Source organism: Suricata suricatta, chromosome 16, assembly GCF_006229205.1.
Source record: "Suricata suricatta isolate VVHF042 chromosome 16, meerkat_22Aug2017_6uvM2_HiC, whole genome shotgun sequence".
Taxonomy (NCBI): Eukaryota; Metazoa; Chordata; class Mammalia; order Carnivora; family Herpestidae; genus Suricata; species Suricata suricatta.
The window spans coordinates 37,413,591-37,433,908 of record NC_043715.1 but is presented as its reverse complement, the minus strand read 5'-3'; the positions used below and the strand labels follow the sequence as shown (position 1 = coordinate 37,433,908).

General features: G+C 49.1%; 1 protein-coding gene across 2 annotated transcripts in view; it reads right to left on the bottom strand.

Annotated features, from left to right (window-relative positions):
• The window catches only part of ZNF536 (zinc finger protein 536), a 431,108-nt gene that overhangs the window by 149,278 nt on the left and 261,512 nt on the right, over positions 1-20,318 (bottom strand). The window contains exons 5-6 of one of the 2 annotated variants that reach the window (XM_029925742.1): positions 8,801-8,953; positions 3,631-3,684 (exon numbers count right to left, since the gene is read on the bottom strand). In XM_029925742.1, coding sequence (XP_029781602.1) covers positions 3,631-3,684; positions 8,801-8,953 — 207 coding nt within the window. The remainder of the gene's footprint in view (positions 1-3,630; positions 3,685-8,800; positions 8,954-20,318) is intronic. The other variant, XM_029925744.1, reaches the window with a different exon arrangement.

Here is a 20,318-nt window from a genome sequence, read left to right as displayed (position 1 = left end):
TCGTACACAAAACATTCATACACATACACTCACACATACATGTCATACACCACACACATCCCACAGGCTCACACATACACACACCACACACCCAGCACATACTCACAGAACACCCATATACACACCACGCACATATCACCCAGCCATATAACACACATCCACAATACACACATACCACACAATATCACACACACACACACACACCACACACCCAGCATACACTACACACACACAACATACACACACATCACACATCACCCACATACACATACACACATACCACACACCCATCACCACCCTAACACACACTTCACACACCACACACATCACATGTATACATACACACACCACACCCATCACATATGTGCATACAACATATACACCACACCCATCACATGCACACACACACACACACACACAGTGCAGGAAACTTCTTCGTTCAACTCCCTGCTCTTCTGAAGTTCAGAATAGGCCTTGGCCTCCACTGCTCCAGAAAACACAGGCCATCGCTGAGAAACAAGGTGTTCACTCTTAGGATATGAGCCTCCAAGAGTCCAGGCCCTGCAGGATTAGGGGCCACTTAGTGAGTTTTCAAAGACTGCACATGATACGCACAGGCCCTAGCCTTTCTCCACCCCCTGCACACACTGACCGGAAGGTTCTACGTGCTCCCACTGCCTGCCCCGTTCTTCCTATCACCCCACTTCTCCAAACCACTGCTCCACAGCTAAGTTCCAGGGGATAAATCCACCCCTTTGGATTTGTGTTTAAAAAAAAAAAAAGATTTCCGATTTTATTCTCTGTATAACCCTTAAACGATCTGCAGAACCACTACTGCCCTCTCCTTGATGCCCTCTCTCACCTTCCGGGGCTTGGTCTCAGACCCCAGCTAGCCCCCACCTGGGTGCGCTCCTGGCCAGGCAAACCCAGGCAGGGCGTCATCCGGGATGAGTTGTCCCTGGACAACCCCAGGCAACCCAAGGGTCTCACTGTCCACGGGAAAATTCCAGTGGTTACATGGACCTGCCTTCCCCCAAGGGTGCATTTCAGAGTGCTTGGGAGACAGTCTCCCACCACCAGCCTAGACTACATGGAGAAGGAACTCGTCAGCACCTTTAGCAGGCTATGAGGTGCGGGCGAGCTCTTCTCCTGTGTTTGGTGACCGGCGGACTCGGAATCTGCCTGTGCCAGAGCTGTTTCATAGCCAGGGTCTCCGTATCTGGCCACGTGCTTGGACCCGAACGTGCTGGGCTAAGCCTAACAAAGCCCCAGGCTTCTGCCCAGGGAGCCAGGGAGCCCGCCAGCCCTCACCCACCCAGCGTTCCCCATACGGCCCGTGATACAGGCACCCCCGGACCCTGCCCACAGCTCTATCTAGTCGAATGACTGGTCACTTAGGCCATAAACTGGCCCGAATCTAATGGAAGGATCTTCAGACTGCTCCAAGCCTTCTGAGACGTTTGGGACACTGTCTTTCTGTCTGCCTGTTGTTGGAGCCAGACACTCCTATGCCTTCAGAGCCCGGCAGATCACAGGAGTGTGTGAAATAGCCGGGGAGGGGGTAGATGGCTCTCCTAGAGGGAAGCCACCACCTATAATGAGCAGCATGGGCCATGAGGACCGCTGACATTCTAAGAAAAGCCCCACAGCCAGATTTCTACATGCAATACCCTGGTTTTTAAATACTGGCACCTGCTCTAAAAGTTTTTCCAATACCGAGAGGACCACAGTGGCCTACTCTGCAGACTGGGTGGCCAGTTTGAAACCTGCATCTGGGAAAAGGGTGCCCAGTACAGAGCTCTTTGCTCACTGAAGAAAGCACGTAAGGACGCTGGTGGCCTTCCATGGGGGACACGTCTCCCAGTATTTTAACGGAAGAAGGTATGGGCACAGACAATGCACTTCTAGAAAGGACAGCTCTGCTAGAAAAGGCATGCTGAAATAAAAAATCATCGGTTCATCATTCCAATAGACTAATGAATTACTGGAAACATCTTACATTAAAGCAGCTACCCACTGACACGTGGTACAAGATGTATATTCAACTTTGGGATAACACTGATAACTTCTCCCAGGCTCTGTACCATAAATTTTTAGAAATATATGACCAAGTGGTTTAATGAGTTCATTGTACCTATTTTTACATGAGCACGTCTTTCATCATTCTGAGCCTCCACTTTGAACTTGGTGGGCCAAAGGAGCTCTCACCATTCCAGGGAGTTATTTTGGCACTATTCAATGGAGCAAATACCCACCAGCTCCTCTCCAAAAATAACAGGTGGCTTCACATTATTCTCTGGAAATCCCTTTACCGAGCTTTGAAGAAGTGCCTCATGCTTCTACGTGTGTGTGCGTGCGTGCACTACATCTCCAAAAGTGTTTTAACTTTTAAGTTGAGTAACTGGATATTTCCCCATATTTGCATCCTCTATTTGATATTTATTTAGTCTTTCTACATGTCTTTACTTAGTTAATACCAGGAGAGATAAATATGGTGGTGCCTTTGCAGCAGAGCTGCAGTACATTAATATAAATTGTACACTAATTCCCCCAAAGCATATATATGTTGTAAACCTGAAGACTTTTCACACAGCTGCTTATTGCTAAACAGTGCCTTGTCCAGAAGGGGACAATCTGTGTCTCTAATTGCTGTCACTGAAGCCGAGATTCATTATGTGACTTTCCCATTAAAATGTGAGCATTAATTTGTATAATGAAATATCACCCACTGCAGTGTTCATTAGCCATGCCCTACTGTATACGGCACATTGTTAGCTACCTAGAAACTGTAGTTAATTTCACTAATGGATATTTCCCTACTTAGTGTTTGGTAGGAAATTTATACTGTAACATTACCTCTTAAACTTTTAAGGAAATTTAAATTCAATCAATTATTTTCAGCAAAAGTTTGGGACGTCATTAAGGCAGGAACAGCAAGGTTGGCGGATGTTGGAGGGATAAAATGGGCTTTTAGTTCATCTTGGAAATACAAAAATGATAGAATTTTAATTCAAAACAAAAACTAAAAAAAAAAATAAAAGAATCATCTTTTGGCAAGCCGATCCTTTTTTTACCATCATCATTCAGGTGGCTGTCCCCCACTAAGGATGACAACACATGCTCTCTTTTTAGGGCAAAAAAAAAAATGGGAAAAGCATCCATGTTAACCCACCTATTTTTGAAAATCTATTCAATGTGCTTTTATAAACGTTGAAACAGTCTGCTCGCCTTACCGAGAAAAGGAAATAGGGAAGCATCAAAGGTAAGGAACGTGTCCAGCAGGCGTTAGGCACCTGGGTCAGGCTCACTAAACCCTCATTTCCACCACATCTATGTACCAGTTGGTGCTTCGAGAGCTCTTTGAAGATGAAAGGCAGTTTCCAAAATGGCATGAGTAATTTATCATCTCCTGATGCAGTGAGTAATTCCACCCCACCTTCCATACCTCCATGTGCCCCAGAGGCTGCTGCCCTGCCTCACTGCCTCCCTAACCTCTCGGCGCTGGGGGGGAGACTGAGGTGCAGGGGGTCAAGGAGGCGTGGCCGTAGGCCATTCTGAGTCAGGGGGAAAGGAGGGGCCAGGATGTACAGTACTTCCCTTTTAAATCGCCGGGAGGCTGCGTCAACACACCTTGTGGGTACAAGTCACTTCCTTTCCTCCCGCTGGTTATGGTGTGGACACACACTGTCAAAGAAATGTTGCATTAATTCCCTAAAACAAGCCAAAATATCCACCCAGAAAAGTAAAAATATCATCACAGTGCAGCGGTTAAGAGACAGATCTGGGTTTCACCCTGTAAACGACGCTGAGCAACCCAGAATGGGTAACGTCACGTCTCTGAGGCTCTGCTTCCTCCTCCCTGCCGAGGGGCAGGGTACAACCTGGTCACTGAGGTGCTGGGACAGGTAAGGAGTAAGTTCAGGTGCAGGGCTCGGCGCGCACCTGCAAGTGTCCACCAAGTGGTGGCTCCTGTGACTACTATTGTTGTTATTTACATTATTCCTACCAGCTGCATTTTTCTGCCTCCAGTCAAGGGCTGCCATGCTGTGTAGACTTAGCCGCAGTCAAGAAGCAAGAGAGTCCTTGACCCCAGCCCCCGGCTGGGTGCACATCCCACCTTCCACACTTCTCTGTGGTCCTGTCGTGCCAGGGACACCTTGCCTGGGGACGAGCATGGGAGCAAGAGCCAAGGAGAGCACCCGACACCCCACTCAGCCAGCGTCCAGCACCCACCTGGCAGGAGTGAGCCAAGCTGGGCGTGCCCCACAAGACAAGCCCACCCTGACCAGAGCCCAGCACTCTGGAAAACCATTTCCGGCTTCCCTGTGCAAATCCATGTTCATAAAGAGGTTCTCAACTCAGGGCTGGACCAGTGCACGCAGCACATCAAAATCAGATTAATAAACCACTTGCATAATTTGAGAGGGGAAGAAACTAATGAGATTTATTTTTAATTAGTCCCTGAACTTTCATGCCTCCAAGTTTTCATGAGTGAGGTTACTTATTACATTTCTCTACGATGGTCATTCCTGAGATGACAGGAGCCTCCTGGGAACCCAACACACAGGTAAGCCACCTGACGCGACTTGGCCTGGGGTCCCATGGGGTGTCACACCCGTCTGGGGCTTCTGCAGGGAACACGCACCCCTCTAGCCTTTCAGAAACTGATCAGCCCTTGCCTACCTCCTTTACACAAAACAGACACAGGGGGCCCTGGAGGGTAGCCCCAAGATGGAGCCGGAGGAGGGGGCAGTGAGGGAAAGAAGGAAGTGCATTTTTAGGCAGCCCATAATGAAATGATTGGCCAGCCTCAGTCGGGGTAACCTGGGTAATGGCCCTGCCTCCCGTTGCACGTTAGGACTAAATGTTTGCCGCGGCAGCCCTGTGAAGGCTGATTTTCTACATCAGCTGGGCCACATGGTACCCAGACATTTGTTCATCTATTATTCTGGGTGTATTTGGGAAGGTGTGCTAAGCGAGATGAGCATTTGAATGGGTAGACTGAGGAAAGCAGACGGCCCTCCCCAGCATGGGTGGGGTGCCCCCCCCCAGCACACTGGAAGCCTGAACAGAACAAAAGGCTGAGGAGGGGAGAATTCACTCTCTGCCTGTTTCCCAGCAGAGACGTCCGCCTTCACCTGCCTTTGGACTTGGACGTGGGCTGGGACGTAATGCCAGTGACTCCCCTGGGTCTGCCCGCTTGCCAAATGCATGTCTTGGGACAACTCCGCCTCCATAACTGGGTGAGCCAATTCCTTATAATACATCTCCTCATATATATGTATATATATTTTTATTATCTATAATGTACATTGCATATGTGTAGAATATGAATATATATATATATAATTTATATATAATTTTTCTGGAGAACCCTGATGCAATCTTCTTTCTCAGTCTGCACTGACTGGCTCTGAATTCAAATCACTGCCATGCGCTCTCGAAGACAAATCACACACATTCAGTGATTGGGTCCCAATCAGCTCATGATAATGTCTGAAACAGGAAAGCAGTTCAGCCTCCCCTGGGTGGGCAGTAATCAGTGTCTGCCTGGCAAGAGCCAGAGCGGAGTGGCCTCGAGGATTTGAGGGTCCCTCAGGGCCCCCGGGATCCCTCGCATGCCTCCCTCTGTCCCGCATGGATCTGGCCGCAGCCGGGGCGGGGGTAGCAGAGACCATCTAGCTCCTGCAGGCTCTCCCCGGCCTCCAGGTGTGGAGAACAGCGGCTCCTGCATCAACTCTGCGCCTCCCTAATAAACAGGTGTTGGTAGGAGGAGGGCAGTAATTGAGTTAATGTAGTGGAGTTAAAAAAGGAAAGTGGTTTCTATCAGTGGATGTTATATGATCAAGACGGCTCATAAAGATGGAGTAGGATAGAAACACACAGAGAATGTGCTACCTCATATGCTGACCAATTAAAATATATTTATTACACACTGGATTTTTAAATGTGCTCATATGGGTCCATTATAGAAAAACTTCAAAAGATGGTATTTTGGAAAACATGGATGCCGGCTCATAGCCTGCTGTCACTTGGAACGACAAGAACACAGACGGAAACGGGGCAGGATGGGACATCGCCACAACCGGGGCCCTGTCTTAAGTCGTTTGTTCACAAATAACTTGGTTTTGATTTTTAATGACTCATGTAATCTACACTTTAACATTGTCATAATGGATGTTTATTTTGGTGATTTGGAACATGTAACACTTTCTGTTCTATTCAAATGCACGCGTCTAAGCATTTTCCAACTTCTTTGTTCTTTGATAAAAAGGAAATTGATCTTTATCTGGTAACCATTCTGCCTTTTAAACACTGCAAATGCCGTTTCCGAGGGGGGCTGGCGGTGTGAGGTTTCCATGGCTTCTCTCATTTTCTCTCTTATTCTGGGAAGTTTCCGGAATGCCTCTGTCCATGGCCTTGTCTTGCTTCTTTCAGTGTCTCCAAAGACTATTGGTCACAAACCTCAGAAGGTTGTGAAGCAGAAGAAGCAGGGATTTGGGGGGGAAAATAACCTTTCTCAAGCTTTAAAACTTCAAAAAGCAGTATCCATTTGCTTCTACCCATGTGGTCCAAATTCACCCAAAATATTCTGTGGAGAATCTACTATTGCCACCTCCGGACCAGCGGATGGGAGCTGGGCCCTCAGGGTCAGCAGGGCTCCTGGCCAGAGGCACTGTCCCTGCCTTTCCTAACCCCCACTCCCTGGCAGGGCAGACGTCACCTGTGGCGGGCCACCAACCACCTGGCAAGCGTGGCCCAGAGGCCCGTGTCTTCATCTAATAAAAGGGTGTCATCACAGGACACGCCTGGCCAGCTCTCCACACTCCTGCAGACAGCCCAACAGTGGCTCACATCGTGGCACTCTGTGCCCCCTCCAACTACCATGACAACCCAAGGGGACCCAGCTCCAACCTGGGGGAGAAAGTGGACGTCGGCATGATCTGAGAAAGCCAGGTACCGGAGCTACCTCATCCTGAGCCCGATCACTGGGAAGATCTCACTGAGAAGCGGACATTGGTGTCAAACTCTGAAAATGAAAGAGGAAACCAATACACCTATCTGGCGGAAACCTGCAAAGACCCTGAGGCAGGAACACAGGAGCCCTTCCCTGCGCTCCTGGGAAGAAGGATCTTCTTCTTTCTGTGCAACTCACAGCCTGGCTGCCATACTGTGGCTTCCAGAGGGCTCACACGTGCAGGCTGCCTTTCTCAAGGGACCACAGGTTCCCTGGGGAAGGGTCCATGTTCCTCACTGTGCTTGTCCCCTCCATGCCACCTGGCACAGTCCAGAGATTACAGGAAGAAGGTCACTCACTTATTCTCAAATTTGTTCTTACATTCAAGCTTTCGAATGAATCCATTGTGCCCCTACTACATGTAAAGGGCTTTTGTAGGCCCTGGGGTTCTAGAAATGATAGCAATTAACAACATGGACAACATGGCCCCCCTCACATTCCGCTTGGAGGATGACAAACAATGCATAAGGAAATGAGCAGCTGAAGTGAACAGGAAAATTTCAGAAAGTGCTAAGTTTAGACAGAAGTCAGACACAGGCTCTCCGAAGAGCTCACATTGAAGCTAAGCCTCCAGTGATCACCGGGAGGAAGGGCATTCTGGGGGGAGGGACAGTGGGGACAAAGGCCCTGCACCAGGGACTGGCACTCTGCACTGGAGGCATGAGGAGGACCAAGAAGAGTCGGACCCACAGGGCCTGGGGAGTGCCTTGTTTTAGAAGGGCCCTCTCTGCCCTGGGATGACTCTAGAAGCGACGTGCTCCAGGACAGGGAGGGACAGTGGCGGTGCTCAGCTGGGCCCCAGACGGTGAATAAAGATGGCAGCCACGGCCCCTGCCACCTGTCCTCAGGGCTCCTCTCCATGTCGGGGAGATTTGTGGGCACAGGTGAGGTTCCAGGTGAGGGCTCCTTCTCTTTAACCACACGCCGCGCACAAGGCCCGTATGCACTAAATATCCTGCACAACCCTGAGCTTTATTGATTCCTTGGGAAATAGACCACAATTATTTTTGAAAATAGATGGCATATTTGTCTATCCTCTGAAGCAGCTCATACTCCAATAGATAAAGTGTCGGGAGAAAAATCAAAGAAAATGGAAGTGTCCATATCTCAGATAGATTTTTTTTGTGTATTGGCAATGTGCAAACAACCAGCAGAAAAGCTAAAAAAAAAACAACAAAAAACCAAGTATGACCAAAGGACATGGCAGACAGACAAAAAAGAGTCCTCATTTCAAGGGGCGAGGATGACAGGAAATAGGAGAAATGACCAGAGCGGTCCAGCAGCCACTTCCAGTGTTGACTTAAGAGCACTCTCTTCCTCTTCTGAGCAGACCCGGCCAGAGCCACCCAGGCTCCATCCCGGGGAATGTCAGGGGCTGACGCCATCAGTCCCGTCCCCCGAGTGGGCACCTAACCCTAGCTGGGCCAAAAGCCCGTCCCCCTGAGCTGCTATGCTCAGCTCCTTTCACGTCAGAGCTGAGCTGGGCTCCAGTCGCTTGCACCCCACGGGCCCGTGGTCCACGAAAGGACGCAAGAGGCCCCATTTCAGTACAGACAGCGGCAAAATGTCCGGGCGCCTCCCACAAGGCATCATCTCCCCAGACCCGGACGGCAGGAGATCGGTGCCCACAGGCCCGTGGGTCATCTGGGAGGCTGGTCGTGGAGAACCGAGCTGGGACGCCAGGGTCCCCCGGGACCCGTGGACAGTGCGGCGGGGCCGGCGATGACCCCCAGTGGCGGCCCCGCTCAGTGCCGCGCGCCCGGCTGCACCCACGCCGCTCACCTGTGTGTATCCGCAGGTGGACCTTTAGGTGATGGGATGTCCGGAAGGTTTTCCCACAGTACGGGCAGTCCTTCATAGCCGAGCCCAGGCTCCTGTCGCGAAGCAGTGCGGGCTGCTGGACGCCGGCGGCCCTCCCCGCCTCCTCGCCGAGGTCTGCAGCGGAGGAGAAAGTGCTCGCATCACTTCCGCACGTCAGAAGCCGTTCGCACCCAAACTGCTAACACCGCACAAAGTGAAACATGTCAATACTACACCTGTCTATTTCATTCTCTCAATCTGACAGAATGCTGACAATTCATGTATTTTCTTGTTATTCTCTTAAATTATTTCATCTTTCCTATCATCATTTTAAGCAGCATATGGTACCTTTATATTGAACTGAATTAAACAAGAAAAGAAACAGCTGTGTCAGCAGCTGGTTTGATTTCTTCTTTCGCTTCGCTCCTATTAAATATTTTTTTTTCCAAAAGTTTAAAAATGTTGGTGTTTGTTGAATCTGATTAATTTGTAATACGGACTAGCCGGAGAGCTCACTGTAGGATAGACATCACATTTGCATGATATCTAGCAACAAATGAGAGGAGGGGGAAAACGTGTCTCGGCCAAGTCCCTACGACACGCAGACATACAGCTATTTTGGGACAGGAAAGAAAATTATCCAAAACTGATCATTTCTTCCTTGTCGAGTCTTGTATCCACCGCTGGCTGCTGTAATCTTATGAAAGGGAGAAGAAAAAGTATGAAAATGCAGTTCCACAATTAGCTCGTGATAAACATATAGTGACATATTCAAAGTCATGTGCAGAAATTCAGCTGCTAAACTCCCATAAACTTTGAGCAGAGCAGTTAAATCTTCGTGCAGTGACTTGAGGACTTCCTCTGTAAAGTATCAATACAAATTTTCCTTCCTGCTGTTATTTGTTATGTAACCCAAACCATTAGAAAATGGAATAAAATTTACATACGGCTGCCTTCTGCACAGAAATGATGGGACATAATAGTAAATAAAACCGTGAAAATATCTTGTGGTTGGAGGATATGTTATCGCAACCCCCGAGGCCCCACATTCCACTGCCAAAGAGGCACATCAGGAGAGAGGGCAGAGCTGGGAATCTGCGGCTCCCAGGAAGGGAGGCACTGGAGCTCTCTTCTCCGGCCTCCCTGCAGAGCTGGACTCTGACCTCCTGGCACAGAACCCAAGCTCCTGAGGCTGGCAGGGTCCTCGCTGCCGCTCTCCGCCCACTCCCGAGGCATGGCGGTAGACCCCCTCGGGGAACATGGGGACCTTCTGAGAGACTGCGCAGACCTGTGAGTTCTGCAGAGAGCAGAATAAACAAGATTTGTACCTTCCAAGCAATGGCAAATGCAAACGGCTTTTGTTCCTGGTGTTCCCTGCTAAGAGCCAAAAGGGACAGACATATAGGCCATGGGCAAGATGAAGGCAATCACAGTTAATTCTTATTTGGATGTTGGCTGCAAGCAACCGTGGAAACCCTTGGCTTCAAGCATCCTCTCTGCATTTGGACTAATGCATAATAATATCGTCACCCTGGAAAAGTTCTTTGAAGGCTCACTTTTGGTCGCATTCTCTCCAACTCCCCCAACCATCCTTGAAAGACCCATTTAAAGGGTTCATCTACCCAGCATTTTTTTCCTCATAATTTTGCACAGTAGGAGGACTGGGTTCACCCACATCTAGAACTCAACCCGCCTAGCACTAGCTTTCTGGTCGTCCACATGAATGTGGAAAGGTGGCTATGGAATAAGAGCAAACAGGCATGGGAGAGGGTTGTCACTTCAAGGCAAATGCCCCAGTGCATCACAGCGGGGTGCTCCATGCCCCACCCTGCAGGTTGAGCCCACCGGAGGCCACTGCCACCAGTTTGCTGACAGCCCAGGAGAACAAAGGCCAGATGCCAATTTCAAGTCAATCACATCCTATACTTGAATCCTATATTTAAACACAATCTCCTACCCATTCTTCCACCCCTCCAACCCCTAATCCCAAATGTGTTGCATTTGTCCCCCACCCCCAAGCATTACTCAGCTTTCCTTTTGTGGGATCTTGAGGTCAGCTTAAAATCGCAAACAGCCTGATTAAAATTTTGCCAAATGCTCCGTGCAACCGAGTTAAGATACCGTATTTAAGGTAGGGAGCCAATAGCGGTCAGTTTGAGTTACAAGCAGAACTGAGTGCCCCAGATGTTGGTTTCAGGATGGACGTAGTAGGCAGTGTGGACTTGTGACGCTAAAATCCTGCAAAGCCCCATGTTTCACAATCTGCTCACGAGCACCTTCCCCAGAACCTTCCTCCAACATTTGTGAGCAGTGGAATGTGGAGGTGTCCAATGGAACAGGAAGGAGAAAGTGTGGTGGACATATTTCTACTGTAGCTTTTAGTGAGTCCTTGCTCAAGGCACAGCATAAATACATGTGCCATTCTGGAAGGTTCTACAGAAGCTGAGGATGAGCAGTGCCTCACTATATGTCACTCTAAGTGATGGCCTGTATCTGTTTTCCTTTTATCTTTCTATCTTGGATATGTGTGGCCCAATAAAAAGAATAAATTTGTAAGATAAACAGCTTCCTTTGCAGATTTAAGAGTCTAATTTTCACTTTACACAGAAATGACGATCTTTTATTTTTGGAAGGCCAGAAGGCCTATAGCATTTACTCTCAGACTAATCCAAATAGAAAAACAAACTCTGAGCTACGAAGAAGGGGCATTGTGGGTGGTCCCAGGAAGTGTCCGGAGAGGCTGAGAGCCAAGGACAGCCATGGCTGACGAGGCCTGGCCATGCGGCAGCCTCACAGGGCCTGTGTGTCAGTGGGCGCTGGAGCCTGGATGGGTAGCAGCGAGCAGAGCGCGCCGAATTCGGCCCAGCCACCCCGAGAGCCCGAGAGGCTTGCTCGTGGAAAAGTTGGGGCTGCTCTCTGACTCCTTCTCTACTCAGGGTATCAAAGCACCTACAGCTGTCCTTCTATGAGACTCCCCGGGATGGAGTACCGAGGCCTTGCCTGTGGCCCCACAGAGCTGCCCAGTGAAGCAATCCCCCGGCCTGCTTACAGACGGACCCGCCTTCCTGGCCTCTCCAGGAAACAGGCCCTGTAGAAGTTACATCTGCCATCCTCCTTTAGACCGCTGGTGGACTGCTTCAGCTTTTTAAATAAGCTGTTCTTTTTCTACAACCTGCAGTATTTCTTTCCTTCTGATCACTTGTTCTAAGTGTTTGGGTAAATGGAAGGTGAACGTGGCCATGGAGGTCAGCCCCAGACCTGGTGTCTCCTCCTCCTTGCTCATCCGTCAAAGAATGGCCAGTCGGTCCTGTCAGCCCAGAGACTGGGGTGTCCCAGGGACAGAGACGGAGGTGTCCCAGGGACAGGGCATCTGGCCGCAGGCTGGGAGCCCATCTCTTTACCTAACACACCATCAGCCTGGGTGGGGTCTGGGTCTCACGTGATGGGGCTGATCAATAACTCATGAGACCCTGTTTCTGTTCTTGACCTCATTAAAGAAGAGATCTACTCTTCAGAAGTGGATGTCTTGCACGGATGCAACAAACAATATTCCAGAGGGACGCAGGCTGGATGTGCAACCCTTCCAGAGGTTTAGCCTAGACCAATAGAACTAAAAGAAGTATCAAAAAACCCTGCAAGCTGTCTCCTGTTCCTCCAAGCTGAGACCGGTTTGCTAAAAAAAGAAGATATGGACCCAATTGCGGCAAGCTATGTTGTAAGTATATGCTCTTTGCCAGTGAGGGGATACAAGACAGGACCTTCCTGATTCTGTCATCTCCGGGTCGGAAACCATGCCTCCCACAGCTCCATTTGCGTGTTCCAATTTTCCGAGTGGACAGCAAGCTTGGCCTAGATCAAGGTGACATTAAGGTGCATTACCTTCCCCAGCAGTCACAGAGGGAAGTAGGAAGGAAGGAGGACCCGGGGCCATTACAAATGCCAGGGGTCCTGTTAGCATCTCCTCATCAACTGAACCACGGACTGGCAGTCCTGGATAGACAAAGAACCAGATGCTTAGAAAGACACACAACTTTTCAAAAGGTAAAGCCTAAACGCACATAAAATACTCGCAGCAGCTGTCTGGACCCATCCCTGAGGTGGGCTATCTTGCTGTACGGGAATATGACGTAAATTTACGGAGGCCTCATCACACATTTAACACATATCTACCTTATATATGTCCGGAACGTAAAAACTTAATGAGATAAATTTGTATCTCAAAGGTAGATTCCCACCCCACCCCCCGAGTTATCTTTAAAAACTGGCCTTCCTTGGTACATATTTAAAATAGGTTTATTTGCCAAGATGGCTGACCTGGGAGTCAGGAGACGGAATCTTTTCCTTCCATGTCCCTAACGCCTGGCCATCCTTAGGTGAATCCCTTCACCCACCCCTGGCCCTGGTTCTATCTGGCCCAGAGGACTGAGCCTTCTGAGCCCTCCGCTCCAGCTCCCTGTAACTCTGCGGTGCCGGAAGATCTCCAAGCCCGCAGCGGGCCATCCTCGCCCACTACCTCTTTTTGGCCCTCCATTCACCCAGCCTGGCCTCATCCTATGCCAAATAGGAAACCAGAGACGGATCTTAGAGAGACGGGAAGAAAATACCATAAAAAAGGATAGTAAGTGCTTCCTTTGCACCTAGCTGAGCTCAAGTGACAAGTCCCAGCCCATGGCTGGAGGCGATGCAGAGGAGAGACGTGTGTGCCACCTCCTCCCTCTCTCCCCTTGCCATGGTCTGGGCCTCCTGTGATGGGGAAACGGCTGACAAATAACTCATGGGACTCTCCGTTTCTGTTCTTTTTTTTAAATTTTTTATGTTTATTTTATTTTAGATAGAGAGAGACAGAGTATGAGTGGGAGAGGTGCAGAGAGAGGGAGAGGGAGACCCAGAATCCAAATCAGGCTTCAGGCTCTGAACTGTCAGCACAGAGCCTGACCTGGGGCTCGAACTCATGAACCGTGAGATCATGACCTAAGCCAAAGTCAGACACCTAACCGACTGAGCCACCGAGGTGCCCCCCACCCCGTTTCTGTTCTTGACCCCACTACATAAGAGATTTACTCTTCAGAAGTGGATGCTTTGCACGGATACAACAAATAATATTCCAGAGGGCCGCAGGCTGGACATTCAACCCTTCCAGAGTTTTAGCCTAGACTTTGCAATGCAAAGGTCGAGGTGGCAGAATCACAAAACGGAAGACGATGGGTTGCTGAGTTTCCAGGTCGCCGGGAGCCCACCCACGCCAGGACGCATGAACGAGAACAAGCTTGGCTCTGCAGCCAGGGCGATCTGGAGAGCCGCCATCGTGGGAGGCCACCAGGGACTGGCCAGGAAGAGGACACCTCTCCGGTGAGCTGTTACAGGCTTAGTTCCAGTCTCCCAGGGAGTCGCACCGACACACGGGCGGAGGCAGGGAACAAGAGCCAGGGAGACCACTGGGATCGAGAGAGGCCAAAAAAGGAAAGCAAAGAGAGCTTTCCTCTCAGAGTGTGGATGTGCGCTCACCCCTCCCTCCATCCTGCCAAGGCAGCCTCACCCCTCACATGCCCAAAAGTATATTTGGAAAGATTTCCATTAAAAAAATTATAACAGTGGTGATGATGATGATGATGATGATGTCGATGGGGGGTGGTGCCAAGTCCAACGCAGCGAATGGAGATTTGTCCCACAACCTACCGCAGGTAAGGTCGCTGTCTGCCCACCCGGGCACGTCCTGCTTAATGACAGGAAATGCCTTGGCATTTTAATTTCTATGGAACTTCTTGTGTAACAGAAAATACATTTTCCCAGATGAATTGTGCAGTTAATTCCGAGTGTCTGCCTTGTGCAAAGAGCATCTCAAAAGCATGGCTCACACTTCATTAATGGAGAAAAAAACTATTTGTGGAGTTGGAGAGGGCGGTGAGCAGGACACTGAAAAAGTGCATCTTTCTTAATTTAAAAAAAGTTTCTAACATTTATTTATTATTGAGAGACAGAGAGAGACAGAGCATGAGCTGGGGAGGGGCAGAGAGAGGGGGAGACACAGAATCGGAAGCGGGCTCCAGGCTCTGAGCGTTTAGCACAGAGCCTGACATGGGGCTCGAACTCACAAACTGCGAGATCATGACCTTGAGCTGAAGTCGGCCGCTTAACCAACTGAGCCACCCAGGCGCGCCTCTTAACTTTTTTGCCCGCATATGCCAGTGTTTTAAAGTATTTTCAGGAAATAATTAACACCCTGGAGAAAGTCTGAAGGAAGACATAGTTAGTTTCTCTTGAAGGCTTAACACGTTCCCTTATTTTGAAAACTTTAAAATTAACAGCCCCAAAGAAGACAATGATTACTATGGTAGGGATTCCTGGTTCATTGAAGACTTCCTTTTATTTAAACAAAAGATTTTAAATTCGGGGTTTGCATAAAAATTATAACATTACTGTAAGCAATTCTACTTAACTCTTGGGAGACAAAACTCGTGTCTGGAGTCAGTATTAATCTGGTGTCTCTGCTCCATCAAAGCTCTCTGTTATGACGCCATATATAGTCATGGGAAGCACTGAGGCATTAATATGGATCGGCGAAAGTATTTGTTTAAATAGAGAGCTATTTTAGAAAAGGAGGTCCACTTGTGGAAGGCTACAGACAGTTACCCGTGGGTTCTCAGGCTCACGGCAAGCCCAGGGTTCAGTGAGCTGAAGCCTGTGCCTGGAGGTGGAGAGGGGAAAGGCGGAATGTTCTCTACCGTTTCCTTTTCTCACCTTCGACCCAAACTCGAAACGGCGCAGAGCTCCGTTTGCTTTCGGCAAGATAGGATTTCTGGAATTGGGGAAATAGGTCACTAAAAGGCTAAAATTTGGAGAAAAAAATATAAGATACGAGGATCTCAAATAGCTTCTCTAAAGCAACATTTTGATGAGTTAAGTGAAAATGAATCAGAAACACATGGATTAAATTTCCCTTAAAATATACAAGGGCTTCAAAATCAAGCACTGTGGGCCAAATGTGTTTCTGGTTTTACCAAGCCCAGAGCCCTTTCTTAATTGTCTGGCGGGGGAGTGTGCGGAGCCCCCCTGCTGATGATTGGGCCACCCATGGGGTCTCTTCCCCTCGGCATTGTGTGACGCTGCTGTTGACACATCCTCTGTAACCACGTTGCCGGCTCTCCCGAGGCCCCAGGGGCCCGCGGGCAGGCGTCTTCCATCCCCCAACCTGGGGACCATGACCGTGGAGGCACAGGCCATGTGTGGACTGCACAGAATGGACGTCGGACAAGACATCTGATGTGATGGGTCTTTCTGGGCTCTGCACACCCCGGTCTTCCCTCCGGCCCCACCAGGGGTGGTGGGCTGGCCCCATCCCAGAGACAGGTAGGGTGAACAGCAGCAGAGCGGGGCCGTATTTGAGGAGAGTGAGTCTGGAGAGGGCCAGCCCAGGGAGCCGCCGCTGGGAAAAGCCCGGATATGTGCAGGATAAGGACATGCCACTGGCTCCACTGCCTTTTACAACAACCCCCAACTCCTCACGACCTGCAACGCCCTTTTTAAATGGCCCCCACTGCTGCTCTGCCCTCACCGGACTCCTGAGTGTACTCCAGCCCTCCCCCCCTCCCGCCCTGTTTTCTATTCTCAAGCTCCTGTATCTGGGACCCAGTTTAGAGTTTTGCTCCTGCTGCCCCTCCCCCCGGGATTCTCTTTCCCCAGAATTCACACAGAGACTCACATTCAGGCTTCAGTCCCAAAGGCGCCTCCTGGGAGAGGTGTCTCTGACCCTGCCGTCTGAGGGCTACCTGCCTCCCAGCCCCCAGCACGCTCTTCTGGTTTGTTCCTTCACTGCCCCTCTCACCCTCTGCAGACTCTAACTGGCCTATGTATTGTCCACTTACACCTGTCCCCTCCCAGAATACGAGCTCCACGGGAACATGGGGAACATGGGCCACTTACTGCGGTTTGGTATTATGTCTCCGAACGTGGTAGGCACTCAGCTCCTAGAGGGAGCTGGATACATACTTTCTTTTAATTATACATTTTTCAATGAATAAAAGAATCGGAGGAGGCAAGCAAATTGAAATTCAGAGGCTAAGATCAGTTCCTGACTGCAAGAGGGAAGCTGCTTTGGGTAGCACCGGAGGAACTGGCCCAGGGCACCAACAGGCAAGGCATCTGAAATGCCCCCGAGGGCTCACGCCTTCAGGGGCTGGGGTGTGATGCCCAGGGCTGGCGGGAGGTCAGAGGCATGCTCGAAAGCTTCCTGGAGGCAGTGGCCTCGAGGGTTCTCCCAGCTCCCTCTCCGTCCAGGGGGAGGGAACCACAAACACACATTTAGAATCAGCAAGCCCACAAGTGGGCTTTTTAGATGGGGGCAAGCAGCCGAGGTCCTGTCCACTATTTCACTTGCCCGCTTCCTGGTCAAAAAGGAAGTTCTCCCCGACATGAGAAGAACCAGTCTCCCATCCACACAGACATTCATCAATGGGAGGGTACCGTGAGACAGATATGTTTAAAGTAATCCATGCCCCAATTACTCCTGTAATTATTGCAAATTATTTGTTATGGCTTCCTTTTTCCATCATTTAAATTAAGTACTTCTTCCTCCAAAAAAGAAAACTATAGAAGTCTTTACTTTCAGTAAAGCATAAATTCCCAAAAGATTTCTACGTAATTTATTTTCTTTAAAAAAAAAAAAACTATAGCTTTTAAGATCCTCTTAAGATAATTTACAGCCCCCTCATTTATTTATAGGGGAGTGCTGGGGGTAGGGAGAAGACTGGAGGAGATGTCTGACTGCCGGGCGTGTTTCAAGGAATTCTTACCTAAATGACACCGAGAATGAGCTGGACTGATCTTTTTTAAAATGCACTTGGTCAGTCGCCATAACTTGTGGGGCTGAGTTTTCTCTTGGGAATCGAGTGCACTGAAAGGAGAAGGCACGATTTCGAGATAACGCCTCCCCTGGAGACATGTTTTGCCATAGCCTTTTTTAAACAAAGAAGACATCTTAAGCACCTTGCAATATCTTTCATTTAATCGTTGGCAGAAGGCAAGTCCCTGATGAACGCTGGCCTGTGTCTTTCTCTTTAACCAGCTGAGTGATCCAAGCTTTTAATATAGCCGTTCCAATTATTGTAAAAGTCATCTAGTACCTTATAACCACAAATATTGACAGTTTATTGCACAACACATTCCTGACATTTGAAGGTCACACCATACATAATACATACTCTTTTATAGAAGTGTCTGGAACAAAGAGATACATGATAAGCAATTACCTCTCCCGGCTGGTATGTATGTACAGTTCGGGGCTGGCTTGAGGTTGCTTGCGAGGCACATGCACCATTTTAAATAATCTATTAAGGCAGCATGGAGGCATTCATGATGGATAATTATGAAATGGCTCGTGGACACGCCGCAGTCGGATTGGCTGGCCGGGGCATGGGGTCTGGGCAATTCTCCTCCTCTTGAGTTTCAGGTCACAATGCCACTTTGCCATGGAGAGCCCTGCCTCGCTCCACAATCGGATTTCCCCCCAAAGCCACCAAGCAGAACAGAGTCACAGTATGTTCTTGTTTTTCAGATTGGTCTGCACGCAGCTGAAAGGAATTTTTAAAATCCACCAGCCCTGGTTCAGACATACCCCCGCCCCCAGCCTCCTAAAGTGACACAGTCCACACAGCCACGCTGCCTGTGCCCAGGGCTGTGGCGTCCACAGAGACCCACGGCACAAGGGTCCGTGGCTGCCAGGCCCAAGTGGGAACCAGGGTGCAGAGTGGGCTCCAAGAAACAGTGATGGCGAGGCTGGGCAGATCTCCAGAGGCACATTCTGAGCAGGAAGTTAACTATACACTTGTCCTTCTTAGCCTGAGTCTGAAAAGAAAAAAAGTTCCAATCCCAGATTAAGCAGAAAGCATTTTTCAGTCCAAAGGCTTCGGGTCAAAACCAAGTTCCACCAATTCTTAGAAGTGTGATTCTGGGCAAATTACATGAAACCTCTCGGAGGTTTGGTTTCCTTATCTGCAAACCGCGGATAGACATAACAATTGATTTCCCACGGTGTCTGCGGCAGGATATGCTCCCATTAATGGTAGCTTTTAACAGAATATTGCCAAAGGGCCATGTTCTGCCTAGGATGACATGGTGGGGACAGCAGGGACCTGTGGCTTTAGGGCTCGCCCCCCCCTCCACTGGCCCTAAGCTATGGACCTAGACGCTTGCACAGGGTCCAGGGTGAAGGGGGAAGGGTCCTTTCCGGAAAAGTCCAGGTGGGAGCAGCTTCCCCAAAGCTCTGAAGGCCCAGGCACTTCTCCCAAGTTAACAGTGAAAAACAAATCAGGCTGCAGTTGTGCTTTGCATAGATGACAATCTTTAATCACAAATGAACTGGCAGGTCATTATAACCAACACCAAACTCCCTTCCAAACGATACTCGTGCCTGCTGTTTGAAAAAAACCCTTTTATATATATATGCGTGTATAAATACAAATAAAAATATATAATTTTAGAACTTTGTTAAAATAAATAACCGGCAAATTCTCCAGATAGTCAAAAGGCCTTCTAAGAGTAATTTTATTTTGATTTCCAGAACGAACGCCCTAAAATTTAAGACATGAGACCAAAATGATTTCTATAAAGATGACGTGTTTATTAGCATTAAATCCCAGGGAAGAGGGCTCCATTATAAAGAACACATTTTTGCATCTGAAAAGCATGCATATTAGAACGTGTGTGTTTCTTTAAGAAGCTATTCTGTTTTAGAGGGGAGCGGGTAAGATAGGGCGTCACGTGACCAGGAGGTTGCTATGGTAAATATGCATTTTTTATTGAAGAGTAAACAGTGGCAGAAAACAAGTATCAATTGCCAGCTCTGAAGTTACTGCCATTTTTGAGCCTCACCGACTTCTCTAGCCCTTTTCATTTGAGAACCTTTATCAGAAAAACACTATCATTGAATCAAAATTAAACATTTTTGAATGAATGTTAAACCTTTCAATACTTTGTAGCAATAATTACTTTAGCTGACATAAAAAATTAGGGGGAAAAAATCTATCCAGATCTGCTAATCGCAGCACATTGATCTTTCTGGAGATCTGTTTCCCAGCTCGTGGACCTGCAAAGGACAAAACCTTTCACCTCGGCTCAGGCCCCAGAGCAGAGCGGAAGAGCCAGACGCAGACAAGGCTACCCCAGTGCCCATTGTCTAGGTACTGGCAGGCAAAACAAAGCCAGAGGTGGTGCCCTGGGGAAAGGCCCTCCCCGTCCGTCCGTGTCTGGGTGCTTGGGCTGCTGCGGGAAGGGCCGTGGACTTTCACAAACATGCTACAGTACTTGCAGCAAAGTTTTCATTGTTTTCCTCCTTGGAGAAACTAGGAAGAGCCTGAAAGTTCTTGACAGGCAACTTTGTTTTCCTCTGACAGCCTCATAGGGGACCTGTATCAAGTGCAAGTTATAAACCTTGGAGAGCTCCCGGCCGCATCTCCAGTAGGCGCTCAGTTAAGCTTCTCTGGCGGGGGGGGGGGGGGGGGGGGGG